Raw genomic sequence first — 17,793 nt, 5'->3', positions numbered from 1 at the left:
GATAAACCATTTTCGATAAAATATTACGATATTAATGAAAGTGAAATATATGAAATTTTATATCTGTGAATTAAAAATGAAAGATTTGTTAAATTAAACACCATAGTAGATATGGGCGCAACTTAAGACGTCGCGAAAAGAAAGCCTAAAAAATCGTCTTAGATCGAGGCCATGACTCCTGCCATACCGATGGACCAAGATGTGGACTAAGTAAACACGAAGGACGGGAAGTAGTAACGTAAAGGAATCGAAATTTCATTTTTAAACCGCAGACGAATGATTTAATACGGGAAAGTCAATTATTTAGACAGTCTCTAAAACAAATGACGATTGACTTGTGCAAGTAAGTTCTCAATATCCACAAGTCCACGAGTTGGACAATCGCACTGAGTTGTCTTAATTAACTTCCTTTCTTTCTTTCTGTCATTCATTTAGGTATCATATTGACTTTGCAACTGTGGTTACTGAGGACAGTGACATTTTCACTTTGTGTCCCGGCAAAACCGACGTCCGAGGAAAAGGATCGCAATTTGAGGCAGCGTTTAATTTTATTCGTCACTTCGCCTTGCAAGACGAAGAAAACGACAACGCCCACGTACTCTGCATCGATTCCGACTTAAAAGGTGAGTAGAACCAACAAACCATCTTCATACACACATGTGGAAAAAATACTTATGTGAAGTGAAACTCGTAGCTGAAACATGAGACCTCGCCTTGAGCACACATCAGAAAGAGTACTTCTTTGAAATCAACCCGCAAAAGGCCTGGCCCCAGTTGTTCAAAGAGTAGATAATTATATCCACTGGATAGGTCACCATGGGGCAGGTTAAATGTGTGCCGGGATTTCCCTATAATTTGTGTATACAGTAGACGCGTGATTGTGTAAAAAAAAGTTACCAAAAGCTTTGGTCGGAGTATACATTTTATCTACTGGATAGCAACCTAATCACTGGTTAAAGTTATTCGTTTTCTTAACAACTGGGGCCTGGTGTTATGCACCCATCACGAAAAATACCCATGAAAACTTACTCCGTAAAAGGTCTGACCTTACGAGCCTTCTAGCGCGAGAGTGATTATGATGATAATGACGATGATGACGATGATGACGAAATCAACCCGTAAAAGGCCTCTCTCAGCCTTCTGTTAAACAAAACTCGGATCACTCAAGGAATCACTAAGAAGACACAATTTTCTTTCATTTTGTAATAGGCCCGCCATATTATGACAAGTTATTGATTTTGTTCTCAGGTACAGATGGCTTTGTATATCGCATGTGCCTTGGACTCTCTCAGGGATATTCGTATCTTGTTCCACTTTACTGGCGACACAAGTATGAAGGCAGAGCTACCAATCATCTCATGTTCCCACTCTACTCCGCTGTCACCCGTAATGTCCTTCGCCAGCCAATTGGGGGCGAGTTCGCTTTCAATCGAAAAACACTCGAACGGCTTACGGACGCTGAAAAGTGGGTGAAAGGCTGGAGAGATTTTGGGATTGATATGGGGATGAGTGTTACTGCTGGTACAAGTGGCGATCCAATCGGACAGCTGTCCTTACCAAGAAAAATCAACTACGTTGGGGATGATGCCAGGATGCAAGTTGGTGACATCTTTGTCCAGGAAGGAAGAAGTCTCTTCAATGGTTTGATTGATTGGTTGGAATCGTCACATTTTTGGATAACAACCGATCTAACCATTGCACCTGTCGTTAAAATTGAAGCCGTTCAGAATACCAACATGAAAGTTGAGCTATCGGAGAATGCTGAAATCATCGCTGCTCTGCATTCGTTTTTAGTCCAATACAGTAACCGTGAATTCAAAAGCAACGCCATGGATGTTCTCGGTGGTTTGTTTGATGGCATCAAAGAAGCTTTTGAAGAATTCAAAGCGAATGGCCTTTGTGGTGTGCTGGCGTGGGACAAGCCTAAAGCGATGCCTCAAGAGAAACAGTCAGAGTTCGTCAATCGGCTACAGAGTGTAAACCGATCTGTTTTTCTAAAATCTGATAAATGGGCCCAAGTAGTTTTTAAATGTCTAAAGGAATTCCAAGCCAGGAGAGGTAAGAACGAAGAAAAAGCTTGCCAAACGGTTATCCGTGGAGTGCTGCTGTGTGTGTTTTACTTGAGAGTCCTCAGTTTTAACCTGGAGACTTTAGGTCTGCCAACGTATCCTAATGCAGAGGATTTGCTCATGGGCCAAATGCAAGAGTTCTCACAAGTCGCCTTGGCTTATCTCAGTCTAGAAAATAACAACACTGTATCTTCGTGCATTGCCTAGAGAGAATCCTATTGTCTTTTGTGGCATCTATAATGTTCTAGTAAAAGTAATAACTTGTAAACCGTGCACAGTTTTGTAAAAACCGACAAAATTATGTACTTATTAGCCTGTATATACATGTCAGAAATGATCCGCAAGACGACAGATGTTGACAGTGCATCGATCAGCGGTCTTTTTGAGTGTCTGGCTCTCTTGGAGTCATTTTCCTACATTTCAAAGTAAAAGTGAGTGTTACAATTGAATTCATTGGATCATTCTCTGGCATGTACAAAGGCTTTTGCTCGCAGACCTGATAACTAACTACAGAACTGTAAAATGGGCTACTTTCACTAATTTCACACCATAATGGCTTAGCCTTCCTGGGGTATGAACAATATTATACGGTGCTCTACAAATATGGTTACCTAAGTGTAATTTTTTGCACATCTTTTCTTCTCTTTTCTTTTAGTTTTTCATATTTTGAGGGCATTTTTAATAAAACGATTACTTCACTTACGCTTGTTGGATATGAGATGATTAAAGCCAACTTGGTGCTACGTACCTCGTTGACTAGCCATCATCCCATACCAATGTGCACTCCTGGAATAATTGTTAAAGTTATAACTACGATAAAAAATTTTCTTGCAAGGATCAATTTACCCCAGTTCTACAAAGAAATCCTTCAGCATTTCCTGCAATTTAAGACATCCTACAACGACTTTTTTTTCACATCAAGAATTTGTTTTATTCAATAATAAAGACATATTGTTGGACGGATGCTCTATCTCCTACAAAAATTGGTTTGAAAAGGGTGTTTATCTCATCCAGGGTCTCCTAGACGCTGATGATAACGTCACGTCGTACACAAAATTTACAGAGAAATATCTTTAGAGCTGTAATTTTCTTAGCCTATTTTCAAGTCATCACAGCAATTCCTAGAAATGCCATAGAAAGGGCAAAAATAACCCCTATAGAAAAAAAAAACAGACTTCCTGTCAAAAAATATTTTCCCGCTTTCATCAGAAATTTGCGTAAACCTTTTTAAAATGACAAAAAGAGACTTTAATAAGCTACTAATTAACAAGGACAAAATCGAACTTAAGGCGAGCACAAAATGGGCACGAGACTTACAAGTAGACCATATCCCTTTAGGATTCATTTAGCCCGTTTCTGGAGTTAGCTGTTACTTCCTTATCAAGCGTGCGGTTAGTGATCGATTCATCGACTTGTTCCTTTGCAGCTAGGGTTCATCGGCCTTCTAATTTTCTCTTGATTCATAAAACGTCATCACTTAATAAATCTAGATTTATAAACTACTCAAATTCCCTTGTAAAAATAATAGGATATTCCCGAGTTTCCTTTTGCCTCTGTGTCAAAACGAGTCCACGTGCAAAACCATTCATATGAAAATGATTCCGCCTACAGGCTCCATTTTCATGCAAATCAAAATTTTCATAACAAAGGTTTTGCACGAAGACTCGTTTTGAAACAGAGGCACAAGGTAACTTTCTGTAAACTGTAGCAACAAAAGACTGTTCTGGGCAAGCTTGTGTTGACATTCCTCATGCAAAGTTCTGCTGTCTGACTAAGTTATTAGTAGGCAGGAGCAGTGATTGTTTCGACGAAGGTTTAAGGTATCTTTCGTCAGCTGAATGTGATTCGGCTTAAAAGGTTGTTCTGTGAGAGGAAACCAAGAGAAAAACGAATGTTAGCTGATTGTTAACCTGGGATCAAACGACGACAAGAGAAGAAGGAAGTTGTCTTCAACTCTTCTCGACAGGGCGGAAAAAGGCCTGCTTATCGACGCGCGATCGACAACGCGCGGTCAAATGAGCTAGGAGTACGCGAGAAATACGAACATTGTTGTCGATTCATGAGCAAATTAAACTTTGTGGAGGGTAAACAAAAGTCGACAAGAGTACATGTCAGTTGACGGTCAAATGACAGACTCTCGTAAACTCCAGCTCGTCAGTCGTGTGAACAAAGATAAATTTCTAATCTGGTCTGAAGCCAGTATACTCCATTTCGGAGAAGAGGCCATTGACAAAACTCCTCCAGTCCCCTCTGTCCCTCAGAACGCAGCGTGTTCCATCTGCGTCCAGGAATAGCCTTTCAACTGAATAGTGCGTTCTATTCTCAACAAAGATTTACAACTGAAATAATCGCCAGCATTCCCTCCTCACATACAACGCCGAAGAGTGACAGAAGTATACAAACTATGGTAGATTTTAAATTGTGATGACCTGCTAAGAGTTTTGGGCGAATTAGGAGTTTTCATGACTACTAAGAAGACATTCTAGTTGATGGTATCCGTGAAGAAGTCGAGACTGTACAAATTGAAACCCAGAGGACCAAAGCTTATTTTAAAATGTGTCCAAAAGTTGTTTTCCTTAACACGGCTTTTATTTAAAATTGCTTGGTATATAAAAGTTACAAACTGGGAGTCTATGAGTTTTGGAGGCGTCCGTCAATATTTCAGTCGTTGTTATCACTACTCTTACTTTTATTGTCAAATTAAAAAAATTAAATCACTGCTCATACCTTTAGGAAAGTAGTTACCATTTTGTCGGTAAATCCGTCGATCAGTTTTAGATCCTGTACCTGGAAAAGTCAATGGAAAGTAAAACTCATATACTGAGATAGTAATAAATGAATTCTGTCACGAGCTGGTTGTGTCAAGGGCATCTTCTTTTGACCAAAAAATATTTCATTTTAGATCGTGAGCAAGTGTGAGCAGCTCTTTTCCTCGTGATAAATTTCCTTAAGATAATATTTGATGTGGCTTTCTTACCATGTATTCCATTTTATTCCCCCTATTTTGACTCGCGAGGCCTTATGTGACACCTAGTCAAAGTAGATAGGTGAAGGTTTTGTCTCGTGATGTTGGTTTTTGTCAAGTTACGAGCGAACCCCAGAGAGATTTTTACCCAAATATCGAACAAAAACTACCAAAGAAGTGACAATTTTATTTAAAGCCATCTTTTGTGATAAGTCATTAGTTTACCTGCTGAAATGGCCCGCAGACTGTTCTCCAGTCCGCTATAAGCTTGGCGCGTTTTTGGCCGACGCCTTGAAGTTTTTTCAGTTCCTTGATTGTTCCATTGTTTAGCACCCTCAGAATTTCGTTGTCTGTCAAAGTAAAAAGGTATTGAACAACGATAAGTAAAATCAGCGCGGTTGTGTTGTTTCATTGTTGCACTTGTTAAAACACCCAGCCCCACTCATATCAAGTCTAGGCGTGTTACCCAGTCTCTCTCGTTTCATTTTAGGTGGCAAATGATATCAAGGTTTGTAAGGGATCACGGGATAAGTGCTGTGCATGCGTAGTAATGTGCCGAATTTTACGCACACACTTTCTCAAACAAGAAGGAAAACATTTGTGCATATCTTACTGTGTGTCTCCTGTAAATGAGGGTTTATCTTGACTTTGAAATTTTCGTCCACTGTCAAGGAGGTTTTCTGCGAAAAAGAAAACAGATACAACGTTTCCTTCGTCCATGCACTGGGACATGCATAACATCGAAATAATTGAAATTTGAATTGGAATGTGGAATCCTCAAGGGAGCATTTTAGTGCAAATAAGGCGTTGCCTTCCAGTAGCATTTGAAGTGCGCCATAAATGGTCACGTGGTGCCTTTTACCAGCTCTCTCGCGTTGCTTGTAACAAGCGCTAATCCCAAGGAACTGGGCAAGCTACGTTAAATGTTTCAGTCTCGGGTATTCTAAGGCCCAGGTGAAGCGTCAAACTTCACGTGAGACGTACTAAATTGCATTTTGAGTCGATCCAAAGGGGGAAAGCTCGACCGTTGGGTCAAACGTCGAACTTCATTCGAATTTAGATCGATCGTTCTATCCGTCTGCTTCAGACGGGTAGAACGTGTTGGTCGATCTAAATTCAGTCGGACGAACTCAGTTGAGTCAAACGTCAAACTTATCATGAACTTATTTCGCTCAGATCAGTTCGTCTCATATGAAGTTCGACAACTCGACCTTTAAATATTTAATTTTGAGTCTACCGGAAAAACTTGTATAAACTTATACCGACAATATTTCATTTAGTGAGCTCAGTCAAATATTATTAAAGCTAGGTTCTCACTTGTTTTTTGAACGGCAGAGAGATATCCAGAACTCCGTCTGAAGTCTGAGGAAGGTTTGACCAGATTTCATCAGACACATCTGATCTGTTAGCGTCTTTGAGCGGTAAACGAGCAAACCCTGAAGTAAAACACAAAGAGAGGACGTAAAGTCAGAGAGGAGCTTACAGGACACAGTGGTTACAAGTTATGAATGGTAGTCGCTCCTGGTACGCAAAACTTATTGACTATGTTTGAATAGCAAATCTCAGTCACTTATCTACATTACGTTTCGGCAATGATGGATGAAACTCGAGCGCGCGCTCCCAACATACTGAGCTGACCATCAAGCGATAGACGGCATGCCTAGCCAACGGGACTGCGAGTTTACCAAGGGTTACTGAACCACTGAGCTGCGCTAAATAGCCTTTTTATAAGTAATAAATTATTCGCACATCGTCCTTTCACCCTTAGCTGTCAGAGTGTTTACTCAGAGTGAAAAAAAAAAAATCCGCCACCTCCACTTCCCCCTGGCATACCTTTAGACAAGCTGCCTTCAGGTTCCGTCGTTGCTTGCGGAGCAGAGTGTTCGTGGGTGAGTCGCTCTAAAGCTGCCAGGCGATCTTGTAACTTCCTCTGTTCAACTCTAAGGGGACTGCAGGATTCAAACACGGTCAGAATCAGTGCGTCTAAAATACCTTGGTCTCCGCTCCTGTTAGCATATGGTTGCCATCCGTGGCCAAAGCAAATATTCCATAACCTACCAGTCCCTCGTTTTTTTCCATTGACCAGTAAACAATGTTAACCTTTAGCGGTGATAACAAAATTGATCAAGAGACCGCCTGAAGACAGTATAACTAATTATTTACACTTTTTTGCATATACACTGTCCGCCCGAACATAAGCACAAGGGTGAAAATACTAAAAGTAATAATTTATGAAGCGCAAACGACTTACCTTAAAATTCCAGCTGGGATGGCAAGCTTTTGAGCAAGGAGTGGCCTTTTTTCGGGCTGCATGTAAATAAAGCAGAAAGTTTATAGTTCAATTTCAGAATTCAAATTTCAAAATTCAGTTTCAAAAGCTCATATACAATTAGCAGATGATGTTTTTGTTGCGCATGGATGTTTCTTTCGTTGTACATGTATATCATAAGAGTTTGTTTATCAGCTCTCAATCGCGTCCAAATTCGATTTACGTGCTGATAGAGACTTTAGACGACCTGGAGGAAAATAGTGGCGAAATTTATCAGGACTACCATTGGTTTTTCTTTGCTACGATATGATTGGTCTGAAAAACTCGCGCCAGGTAATTGACCAATCAGATGCAAGACCAAAAGCAATCGCGACTTGGTCACGTGTTATTGTGGCTATTTTGGAAAAAAACTGCCGGCTCTGATTTATGCATAGCCAAGTAATTTTATAACAGATGCTGTCACATTAAACAATTCGGATTTTCTTGCAACCTTTGTTGCAATGCAAGTTACACAAGAAATTGCCTCGTGCAACACACCCTAAAAGAAACATACATTTTTGTAAGGAATTCTACTTTTCGCAAAGATTCTAAAAGTCAACGCTGCAACGTTTTCTAGACGAAGAGATTACTCACTAAGGAACATTTTGTGTTTGACTCGTAAGAGTACAACAAAATGACAAGATAAGTTGTAAGCCTCGAATGGACTTACTGGACATAGCTTATATATATGACTGGTTTTTAGGTTAGTTTATCATTGATTGTTAAGTCACGCGTACGCCGTCCCTGACATTTTAATAAAGACTTTTATATTAAGACTATTATTTTACCTTTGGATGCTCTTGAGGAACTGACGAATCCAGTTTGAGGCGCTTACGCTAGAAGAATAACAGAAATAGCCTATTAGCCTGATTCAAGAAGCCACAGCGAAAGGCTGTCGCTCAAAATAAAGGCCGCAAATTTAACATATTACCGATTCCCCTCCTTCTCCACTAATACATGTATGTGACTACTTCTTTAAAATTTCATGTTGTTGTCTTATCTATCAATTCTGCTCATGCAATCGGGTTTTTTTTTTTCCGTTCGTATACAAACACACAACGGTTCCGTAAATTTCTCCAAGTTCTTTGATCACTCTTGAATCAATGCGCAAAGTGTCATTATTATCTACCTGATTCTGAAGTAAGGCTTCGTCAGCGGGTCTCTTAAACGCTACTGATTTGTCTGCAAATTTCGTAGCAAATCATGGCATTGATTAATTAAAATCACGAGTTGAAATCGGTAAACTACAAAACTAAATTAACAGCAATCAGTCTTACTGCTCTTAAAGTCTGAGATTCAACCAGAAAATTCCTTACTGATGACGTAGCTCAGCAGAGATCCCTATCGTGGCTGTGATTGGTCGTTGCTCGGTTTGAATTTTCGCGCGTAAGCAACAGCCAATCACAGACAGTACACGGATCTACGTTGAGCGACGTCATCAACATGTCACCATCGAAGTTTTCTCATGAGCGGGAGATGAAATGCGGTGTAAAACGATACAAAGGTAAGCATATAACGGAGATACATTGAATTCCAGTGAAACAACACTGATATGTCAAAAGGGCAAAACAAAGAAAGAAAAGAAAACCTCTGCTTGCAATACCCACTATTTAATGTTCTGAGAAGACCAGAACTGGGTTTATATCAATCTAATTCGAAAAGCGCCAACAGACTGTTTCACGTCTTGACACTAACCTACATGTACAGTTCGCCTTACAAATGGCTCATTAATGATCGTTCTCGACTTGGTAGCAAAGTTCAGGGTGTTGGTTGTATCTGCGTAAAATCTGCGTTCGGGCGCAATGTTGGCAATCATACATGCGTGAGCTGTGCCACCGAGGGAGTCCTGAAAATAGGTAAAAAAGACAGAAAAAAAAATGACAAAATGTCACACGAACAACTCGCGATAAAACGTTCTAAGCTCTCCTAACAGGAGTTGAAGCAATGATCATAGGTGAATCCGTAGGGCACTGAACGAAAAGAAATGTGTGGGAGCGGTCGTGAGAGCGTGGGATCTAGGCCAAAAAAACAAAATGAAAAAACTGTTTATGCTAGATTTTCGAATTTGAAAGCTAAGTGTCGCGCTATCATGAGAAGCCCGGAAAAAACTTTTATTTTTCAACTTACCTGGAGAAGACGTGTTAATTTGCTGTTCCTGTAAGGTATTCTAGACTAAAAAACATTTGAGAGAGTTAATCTTAATTAACTAACGTATTAAAATACATTAGTTTAAAAGAGGCTATCAACATGTTGAAGACAAGCTACATGACTTGTATTAGATTTAAACTCTAGTGTTGCTTTATATTTCCTTTGGTTTATTATAAGAGTTTTAGTTCCCATTTTATCATTTCAGCCTCACAAAGAACAGGAAGCTGAGAACATTAAGCTCGCAGAAAACACTAAATGAAAAAGCGCCCTTTTTCTCCACGTTTATGTTACATGTAACTTCTCACCAGACCCTGGTTCAACGCATCCACGACTTGCCCGAGAGCAAACAACGAACCATTGATAGCACCGCTTTCTTTCAACCTAAAAATTAGAAGGTTTAATAATTGTAAGTACGATTAATGTCACAAAAGATATCATTGATGTGAAGTTTATATGAAATAATTCATATATGAACTGCGGTTGTAGATGAAAGTGAAGAATGATCATCGCAGTTAATTTTCCAATTTAAGCAATTGGAAAGACGAAGCCTGAAAAAAAATCAGGGCTTCAACGAGATTCGAACCCGTGACCTCCGCGATACCGGTGCGATGCTCTACCAACTGAGCTATGAAGCCACACATTGGGAGCGAGGTCAATTAATTGAGTTCATATCTTCCCGTGAGGAGTGAAATGATGTGAAGTTTATATGAAATAATTCATATATGAACTGCGGTTGTAGATGAAAGTGAAGAATGATCATCGCAGTTAATTTTCCAATTTAAGCAATTGGAAAGACGAAGCCTGAAAAAAAAAAAAAAATCAGGGCTTCAACGGGATTCGAACCCGTGACCTCCGCGATACCGGGTTCGAATCCCGTTGAAGCCCTGATTTTTCTCAGGCTTCGTCTTTCCAACTGCTTAAATTGGAAAATTAACTGCGATGATCATTCTTCACTTTCAAAAGATATCATTCCTCCACAAAAAGTTCGGTGTCTCTTCTTCCCCCTCGCCCACCTCAAAGTCAGTGATACAAAGTCTTTCCAGATCGGCCAGCTTAGGACCTCTTACACTCATAACTTCACCAATTAGCAAAGATCATTTTGGGGCAGACTACTGAATTTCCAGAAACCAGCAATTTACCCCACCCTTTCCCCCCTCCCTCCAATGATTTTCCTATTGTAAACAGCTGGTGAGCCAATGGAAACGGAGATTGACGAAAGTAACGCAAACTGGATACAAGGATAAGGAGCAGATTCAACTTTAGTTTTAAAAATGGGATAAAATCAGGAGTATTAGCATAGTTCATTTAGTGTTAGGCCTCAGACTCATCAGGGTAGGCCTGGGATTTTTTTGAAGAAGAAAATCACATGACCCTGAAGATGACTTCTACTAAGAGAACTTTAGTCACCACAGTCCTTTTCATACATGTAGAAACCATAAAATATCAAGTATTGCATTATAGAGCACCTTATTCCCTCATTTCCTGTTTTTCTATTGTCCTCTGATCCTGCCAGGTCAATAAGGTAAAACTTTCCACTGAGTTTTGTGAATGGTGCTAGTGGCTGCTGTTTTTGAACCTGAAGAGAATTCAAAACTACACGTATTACCTAAAACCACAGGACCGCAATGCGTGCAAACGAATATTGCTACAGTATTACAGTGGCATAAACTACTTGAAAGAAAAAGGTCCTGACCAGTTCCTCAAAAATGGTTTGTCACTGACTGATTTTTAGTAAGAAAAAAATGTACAGTACAGTACCTTCATCAACACAATAGAATGGCTTCTACTAGAGTGTGGATTCAGCTTTGTAGCTGCAGTTGTCCTAAAAGATTATCACATTTAATACAACTTCTCTAAATTATTATATTCCATTATTTGCTAAATAGAAAAAAAATGTAACAAATGCTAAAATAATTTTCAGCAAATTCTGTTCAATTAGCAGCAACTTATTATTAACTGTCATTCATTTAACTTAAAACCTCATTCTTGAGACAGCAAATTATTGGTCCTTTGGGATGGCTAGCTACTTCATGTGTCCTAGTAAACCACTTATTAAAATTATAGATCAAAACTACGAGAATCTCCTGCAAGGATCAAAACCAACCCACTGACAGGTACACATCTTTGTTTGGTTTCAAGGAAGTTCAATATTATTAGTCCAAATAAGCTGAGAAATGCTTGTCAACCATCACTTCCTCTCAGGTATCATTTTAAACATTCAATTTCATTCCCAAGTGATACATGGGCAGCAATTAAACATACAAACCTCTGCTGACTGGCCTTTTCAAATAAGGACATAAATTCACCCAGAGTTTCTATTGGCATCTGAAAGAAAGGTGAAATTTTCAGCATGTCACAAGTGTAAGGCAAGGAAACAATCTGAGTGCATGATGGGATTCAAACCCATAACTCCCGATATACCCGCCAGGTGCTCTAAAAGCCGAGCTACAGAGAGACTCTCCATGAGATAGGCCATTTACTGGGTTCACATATGACATGCATCCCACATACTGCTAGAATGAACAGTGTTCAACAAGTTACACATGCCATCATTAAGGTACCAATCCTGAAAAAAAATTCATTTATGATTATACTATGAACTAAAGTTCAACTTTATGACATGTCTTATTAATTTTGGTTAATACATATGTGACCTGCTGATATGGTATGCATTCTCTACAGCTTCTTGTAATGTGTTGTCAGTAGTTCTGGTATACATGCAGATGATATGTGGGAAGCCGCTGACTCATGGCCACTGAAGAATACCTAGCACATGACTGTAGACCTGTGCAATCATGTATGCAATTATATCATCTCCGGGGGGAGGAGATCTTTTGGGAGATAAGAACGACAATTTTCATCAGACATTAATTTCACAAGGTGTGAAAAATGGAACATTACCAACGAAAGAAACATTTTGCTTTAGAAGAGAATTAGATAAATTAATTGTGATAATGTGTTGTTAAAGTGCTTGTAAGACTATCAACTTTACCTCTGTTAAATTTGGTATGATGATATTTTGTCTCCGATCTTGTCTTATTGGTAAATCATCTTTCTTGGGATCCAACAAGTCTTTAATCTGATACCAAGATCAGATCTTCAGAATCAGTAAGTACATACACTTCACAATGTCAGGTTAAAAAAAGAGGCAATGTGTCCTTCAGTTACAAATACCTATTATAAATCTTGATTCATAAACTAAATGTTTTTTACTTCAATTTCAAAGTGAAGTGAAGTGTGCCAAAGGTGAAAGCATGAAGGGGGTTACTAAAGGGACGGGGAGGGACCAAAATAAAGATCTCTTATTTTCTGATCCCCTTCTGTCAACCTACCCTCTAATTACAGTACCGCTCCAAAGTAAGTTACCACCCTTTAGAGAGACCAGATTCTCGTCTCCCAAGATGAGACTCTCATCCCGCGAGAGCTCTGTGAAAATTTATTAATAATAATTTTCAGAAAAATACTGTGAAGAACGGTCACCTGTTCCTGTGTATGGAATAATATAACGATATATAATAGTATATTAGCCACCTTTTCCTGGTATATCTCCAGGTATGAAAAGAAAACCTTGTATTTCCACTGTGAATTTGAATCCAAGAGTGAATCTATCAGTTTGAACAATTCAGCTGCACATCTTGGTATTAATCCTGCAGAAGTTAGTAGAAAAACAAAACAAAAGTGGAGATTCTATTATGCAGACACATTTTTTTATCAGTAATTAAACTGTCATAACCCTATATATCACATGCAAGTACCTTAGAGCGGCTTGCAGGGTATCTAGTATTTCTTTATAAATTCATTTAATATTTGATCAAATATTTATTTAATCATGCCTTGATCCTTGAACTATGCACAGTCTTCAAATTAAAATCTATGGAGGGAGGTTCAAAAGACTGTGAGCAAAAAGCCAAGATGTGAGAAGAGACTCAATGTCCAAAGAAACTGTTGGTCTGCACTGTTAAGCAAGCAAAACACTTAGCTATAATACATTTTATCAACTTGAAGAAAAAGCTAAATTAATTTCTGAAGTGTGCTTGTACGGCTGACATTCCAAGCATTAGCCCTTTGCTCAGATAAAGCACCAATACTCAACACATCAGCTTCACAACCTTGCTATTACATGTAGGCAGTTAATAAAGGTACTAAATTGTCCACATTTATCAACTTAATAAAAAGCCAGGACATTCTACTAACCTGGTTGTTCTGGTGATCCAACCATTGTGTGTGTTTTTCCTTCATTTGTTGTAAAAGGAAAAATAAGGATTCAGTTCATAAATGTACTATCTAATTTACAGTTTTGGCAACCTCATTTTCAGGGTCTCTCATCTTTCTGCCCCCTTGAGTGAGACTGCAAAGATCAAGAATTTCTCACATGTGGAGGGTACAGGGATTTCAATAAGGGCTGGGCTCCAGGGTTAGGGAGCAGGTTATTTTCACTGTCCGTCTGTCTGTCTGTTAGTATTTTTTTCTTTGACAATTAATGGAGACTTTTTTTTAATGGATTAATGGAGATACTGCTCACAGAAAAGCTTCTCTGTCTTATTTGGCATTTTTTAAATATACAGTGTATTCTCTATTTCGGACAGATAGTTTTGTAAGGAAGTTTACAACTGAAAGATCTCCATACCTGCCCCAGTGGGACCATATGCAAACACACTGGCATTGTGGCCTTGTAGCACATAAGGAATCAGCGGGCAAACTGAGTTGTGGTACAATGTCTCTTGTGTACTGTCTTCATCAAAAAAGCCATTGAATCTGAATAACACAGGGCAGACAATTAAAATACGAAAACTCAAACGAAAAACATCTGACCAGTGTAGCTAATTGAGTAGCTTAAAAACTGATGCGATTTTAGGAAAACTACATGACAGTACGAATTACATTTCTAGTGCAAGTTTAGAGGTCTCCTGTCCGGTCAGAACGCTACAAAACTTATAATTTAAGGTTACACAGAAGCTAAAATTCCAAGTCTACCAACGAATTACGGTCATTTCACTGCATGGTTAGATCACTGCAAGTCAGTTCGCTCCAGCCACACAGGCCGAATTCGCTACCTCAGCAAACCGAGCTTGGCTTGGCAGTACAGTGGATGAAAGAACGAGGAATAATCTATATACGCGTTGGAGCGATCTAACCATGGAGCGAAGTGACCGGATACCCTACTGTATATCTGGTTTTCAGAAGAATGTGAGGTTATGTTTTATCGGCTGTTTTATCGTCGTTTGCTTTTAATTTATTTAACGAATCGTCCGCATGGTATCAAAGCCGCGATTCAATTGAAATCCTGTTGAGTTTCCCATAAGGTGATCTACGGCTATCCTCATATTTAACACTCACCGGTAGCGAATTGACTCATCAGAATTTCTACAATTCCACAATTCCAGTGTTGAAGAATCCACAGCTCGAACACAACGATCGGGAATTCCATCTTGATGGCTCCCTTCTTTTTCTTTATAGTCAGCACTTTCGGGTCGCAAGCGCACTAGCACTCGAACCTTACATTCCTTTTTATGTACAGCCATAAATCGGGACGCAAAAACAACTGTAATTTGCTCGAAGCGACTAATATGCAGAGGAAAACATGGCCGCTTGTTTTGCGTGTTCCTTTCAAAAACGCGAGCCGTATGCTAATTTCTTCACATTGTCCAATCACAAGCTCTGTTCAGTTCCTCTCGGTTCACCCAGTCAGCCCAAGAAGCAAAGAAAAAAAAACATTCAAAGTTCCCGACTATTTTTCGTTGTGACACTGAATGTGCTCTGTAATAAAATAAAAAGTTTGTGAAACAACAAAATCAACATTTATTCGTGTGACTTTGCTAAATTGTATTGTACAAGTAAATCAAAATACATGTGCATCGTGGGGACAAGCTGATCAAGAAGATTCTCAAAACGTGCGTTCACTATTTCCTTTACTTGGTAGGTGCATTGTCATGTAGTTTTTGTATTTTATCTACATGTCAAATTTTAAAGAAATGTGTTTATGAGAAGGGTTAAATAATGTTCAAAATAATATTTAGTTTGCATTTATTTTAATATTCCTGCTTATGCTTCTACCATGATATCGAAATTACACTCATCTCATTGATAAATATTTTACGTACACATTCATTTTATTCTCTCGTTGCAAATCAGACAGCATAGGACTACACGGGGCGAACTGTCAAAAATGACCGTGATGACATGAAAAATTGACGAGCTTTAAGTTCCCGACCCAGCCGAAAAGCATCCATGCGCCTGGTGAACCATATTTCTGAAATTCCTTAGCATGCAAATACGTGCAAAAAGCCCAAGTGAACAGCGATGAAAATCAAGTTTCTAATGATAACATCAATACATACTCAATGTTGTAGGTAAGTCAAGAGACTATAATAGTACAGCTTCAGTGGAATCCCGTTTTGGGAAAAAATTTGTGGTCGTATGAGAGGCGTTTCCATTAACCTCATAAACAGAATTATTAAAATCAGAAAATTACAGAGTATGCGTTATCTTCTGGCCGAAAAAATTGTATTAATAGAGTGATCATAAGGCGCGGCCATGGCGTTGAAGACTTATTCAAACTCGCAGGTTGCCCAACTTTACGCGGTGATGGCGGCGTGTTCAGTAGGGGAGTAAGTTAGACCAAAATGTAATCATTGAACAGTGGACAGGAGTCGATGGAGAGTCCAAAAAAATATAGCTGTCATGATGGAGCGGTGTTCAATTGCGTGTCGAAAGTAATCAGGCAGTTACTTTGGTTTTGGTTTTACAGTTTGAGATTGGCTGAATAATCTAATTGGTAAGTAATTGGTTTGGCTTTGGTTCTACAACACTCAATTGAAAACCGCGCTATCATAGAATTGATATTATTGTGTTAGTAAAGGTTAGGCCATGTTAAGGTGAAGGAGGATTGTCGAAGGATTTTTTCGAAACTTTCTCTGAATGTTCCCTACCAAGGAGTGTGTACTAAGTTTAACCCAGCTCAGGTTGATATAATGTACGGCAGTTTATATTTCGGTCTGTGAGAAGTCTGTATTAAGCGAGCTCCGGTGTAGTAAAGGTAAAACTCTCAGGGCTGAATTCCTCGGTTCCTGTACCATCCGAGTCTACGTCCATCACTCTCCCGTAACACATTAGCTTCCCCAGCGTGTGATAGCCTTTCGCTTTTGCTTCCCCAGTGTCTCCGAACCTCAGCTGCTTTACAGGAAGAGTGCTTTTATCAGTCAAAAGGCCGCTGTCCTCCAGCCACTCACTTATGTCTGAATCGCAGTTACAATTAACCTTTTCAGTCCCCACGCAGGTTTGATCTACTCCGCATGCGCATTTTCCGCTGTGGGGAGGTGCTCCGCCCCAATACCTCATGGTCAAGCCGTCACGTGACACCCACCAGCCAGTGTCACCAGCCAGCAGGCTGGATTCGAAGCACTCATACTTGATAAATTGACGGCAGCCAGCTGATATGCTGATAAGACTTGTAATTTGAGATAAGTTTGCGCCTGTGTAAGTTACATCTCGTTTATAGCTTCCACCTGGTTCAAATCCATCAACGAGTGATCTGTTCTCACTGTCATGGCTTATAATCGTCACGCCACGCCCATTTTCCATGGTCATGTTGCAAAATACTTCAAAAGGCGCTTCTCCGATATCTCCACCATCGGGGTCGATGAAGTAATATCCACTGGTATCGTCCTTCATGCTGCCGGCCGAGTCTTCCTGTCGTATTTTGATGTCTTGACATGAAGGCAGAGCATGAACGTGTACATAAATGTATACTTGCAATATGATAATGTCATTCTGGGCTTCGCAGATGTAGGAGCCGTCGTGTGACAGTTCAGCGGAGGTAATTAACAGAGTGTTATTGAGGGAAATACTAATTCCTTCGCGGTACGGTACAATCCATGCCATTGTTGGTTCCAGGTCACTCTCGGCTGAGCAAGGGAGAGTCAGTGAGTCACCGACATAGACGTAATACACATCCCAGGGAGGTAGTTCTTTAAATTTGAGGACTGAATGTACAAATAGTTCCGCAGACGATAAAACGCTTCCCACTTCACTGGTGGCCTTACACGTGTAGTTCCCAGAATCTTCAAGTGAAACGTTTAACAGTAACAAGCTCCCCTCAGTTTCAACAGACCTGTTCACTGGCAGGTGTCCATTTTCTTTTGACCACGTGATGGTAGGCAGTGGATCACCATCCGCCGAGCACGTGAAAGTCACGTTCTCTTGCTCTTCGACAATTATTGACATTGGCTCTGATAGAAAAGTAGGCGGCACTGAAAAAATAACAGTTGGCTCGGCATATACGCACACATTGAAATGAAAAATTG

At 39.6% G+C, this 17,793-nt stretch overlaps 2 protein-coding genes across 2 annotated transcripts; both read right to left on the bottom strand.

The window, feature by feature from the left end:
• Positions 1–2,737: 2,737 nt before the first annotated feature.
• LOC145462354 (kinesin-like protein KIF22-B) lies at positions 2,738–15,240 on the bottom strand. The gene is made up of 20 exons (XM_081445846.1): positions 14,828–15,240; positions 14,118–14,245; positions 13,685–13,723; positions 13,022–13,137; positions 12,483–12,569; positions 11,757–11,815; positions 11,249–11,312; positions 10,957–11,066; positions 9,796–9,871; positions 9,470–9,514; positions 9,038–9,188; positions 8,472–8,524; positions 8,131–8,178; positions 7,286–7,341; positions 6,868–6,983; positions 6,352–6,470; positions 5,648–5,714; positions 5,260–5,384; positions 4,797–4,856; positions 2,738–3,932 (listed from the first exon to the last, which is right to left on the bottom strand). Exons 1-20 carry the CDS (start codon positions 15,010–15,012, stop codon positions 3,900–3,902), a joined length of 1,737 nt encoding a protein of 578 aa, XP_081301972.1. The 5' UTR covers positions 15,013–15,240; the 3' UTR covers positions 2,738–3,899.
• A 650-nt stretch (positions 15,241–15,890) lies between these two features.
• On the bottom strand, positions 15,891–17,753 carry LOC145463347 (contactin-associated protein-like 3B). Its single transcript, XM_081447097.1, has one exon. The coding sequence runs from the start codon at positions 17,711–17,713 to the stop codon at positions 16,502–16,504; it is 1,212 nt and encodes a 403-aa protein (XP_081303223.1). The 5' UTR covers positions 17,714–17,753; the 3' UTR covers positions 15,891–16,501.
• Positions 17,754–17,793: the final 40 nt, after the last annotated feature.

The sequence above is a fragment of the Orbicella franksi genome, chromosome 12 (assembly GCF_964199315.1).
Source record: "Orbicella franksi chromosome 12, jaOrbFran1.1, whole genome shotgun sequence".
Classification (NCBI taxonomy): Eukaryota; Metazoa; Cnidaria; class Anthozoa; order Scleractinia; family Merulinidae; genus Orbicella; species Orbicella franksi.
This window is presented reverse-complemented; position numbering and strand designations above follow the sequence as displayed.

Excerpts from the sequence above, each read along its gene's own strand:
- LOC145462354 (XM_081445846.1), bottom strand. The coding sequence starts at position 15,012 with ATGGCTGTACATAAAAAGGAATGTAAGGTTCGAGTGCTAGTGCGCTTG. Across the intron at positions 7,342-8,130 it reads TTCCTCAAGAGCATCCAAAG|CCCGAAAAAAGGCCACTCCT; the intron begins GTAAAATAATAG and ends ATTTACATGCAG. Across the intron at positions 6,471-6,867 it reads TGAAGGCAGCTTGTCTAAAG|GGTTTGCTCGTTTACCGCTC; the intron begins GTATGCCAGGGG and ends GTTTTACTTCAG.
- LOC145463347 (XM_081447097.1), bottom strand. The coding sequence starts at position 17,713 with ATGTCAATAATTGTCGAAGAGCAAGAGAACGTGACTTTCACGTGCTCG.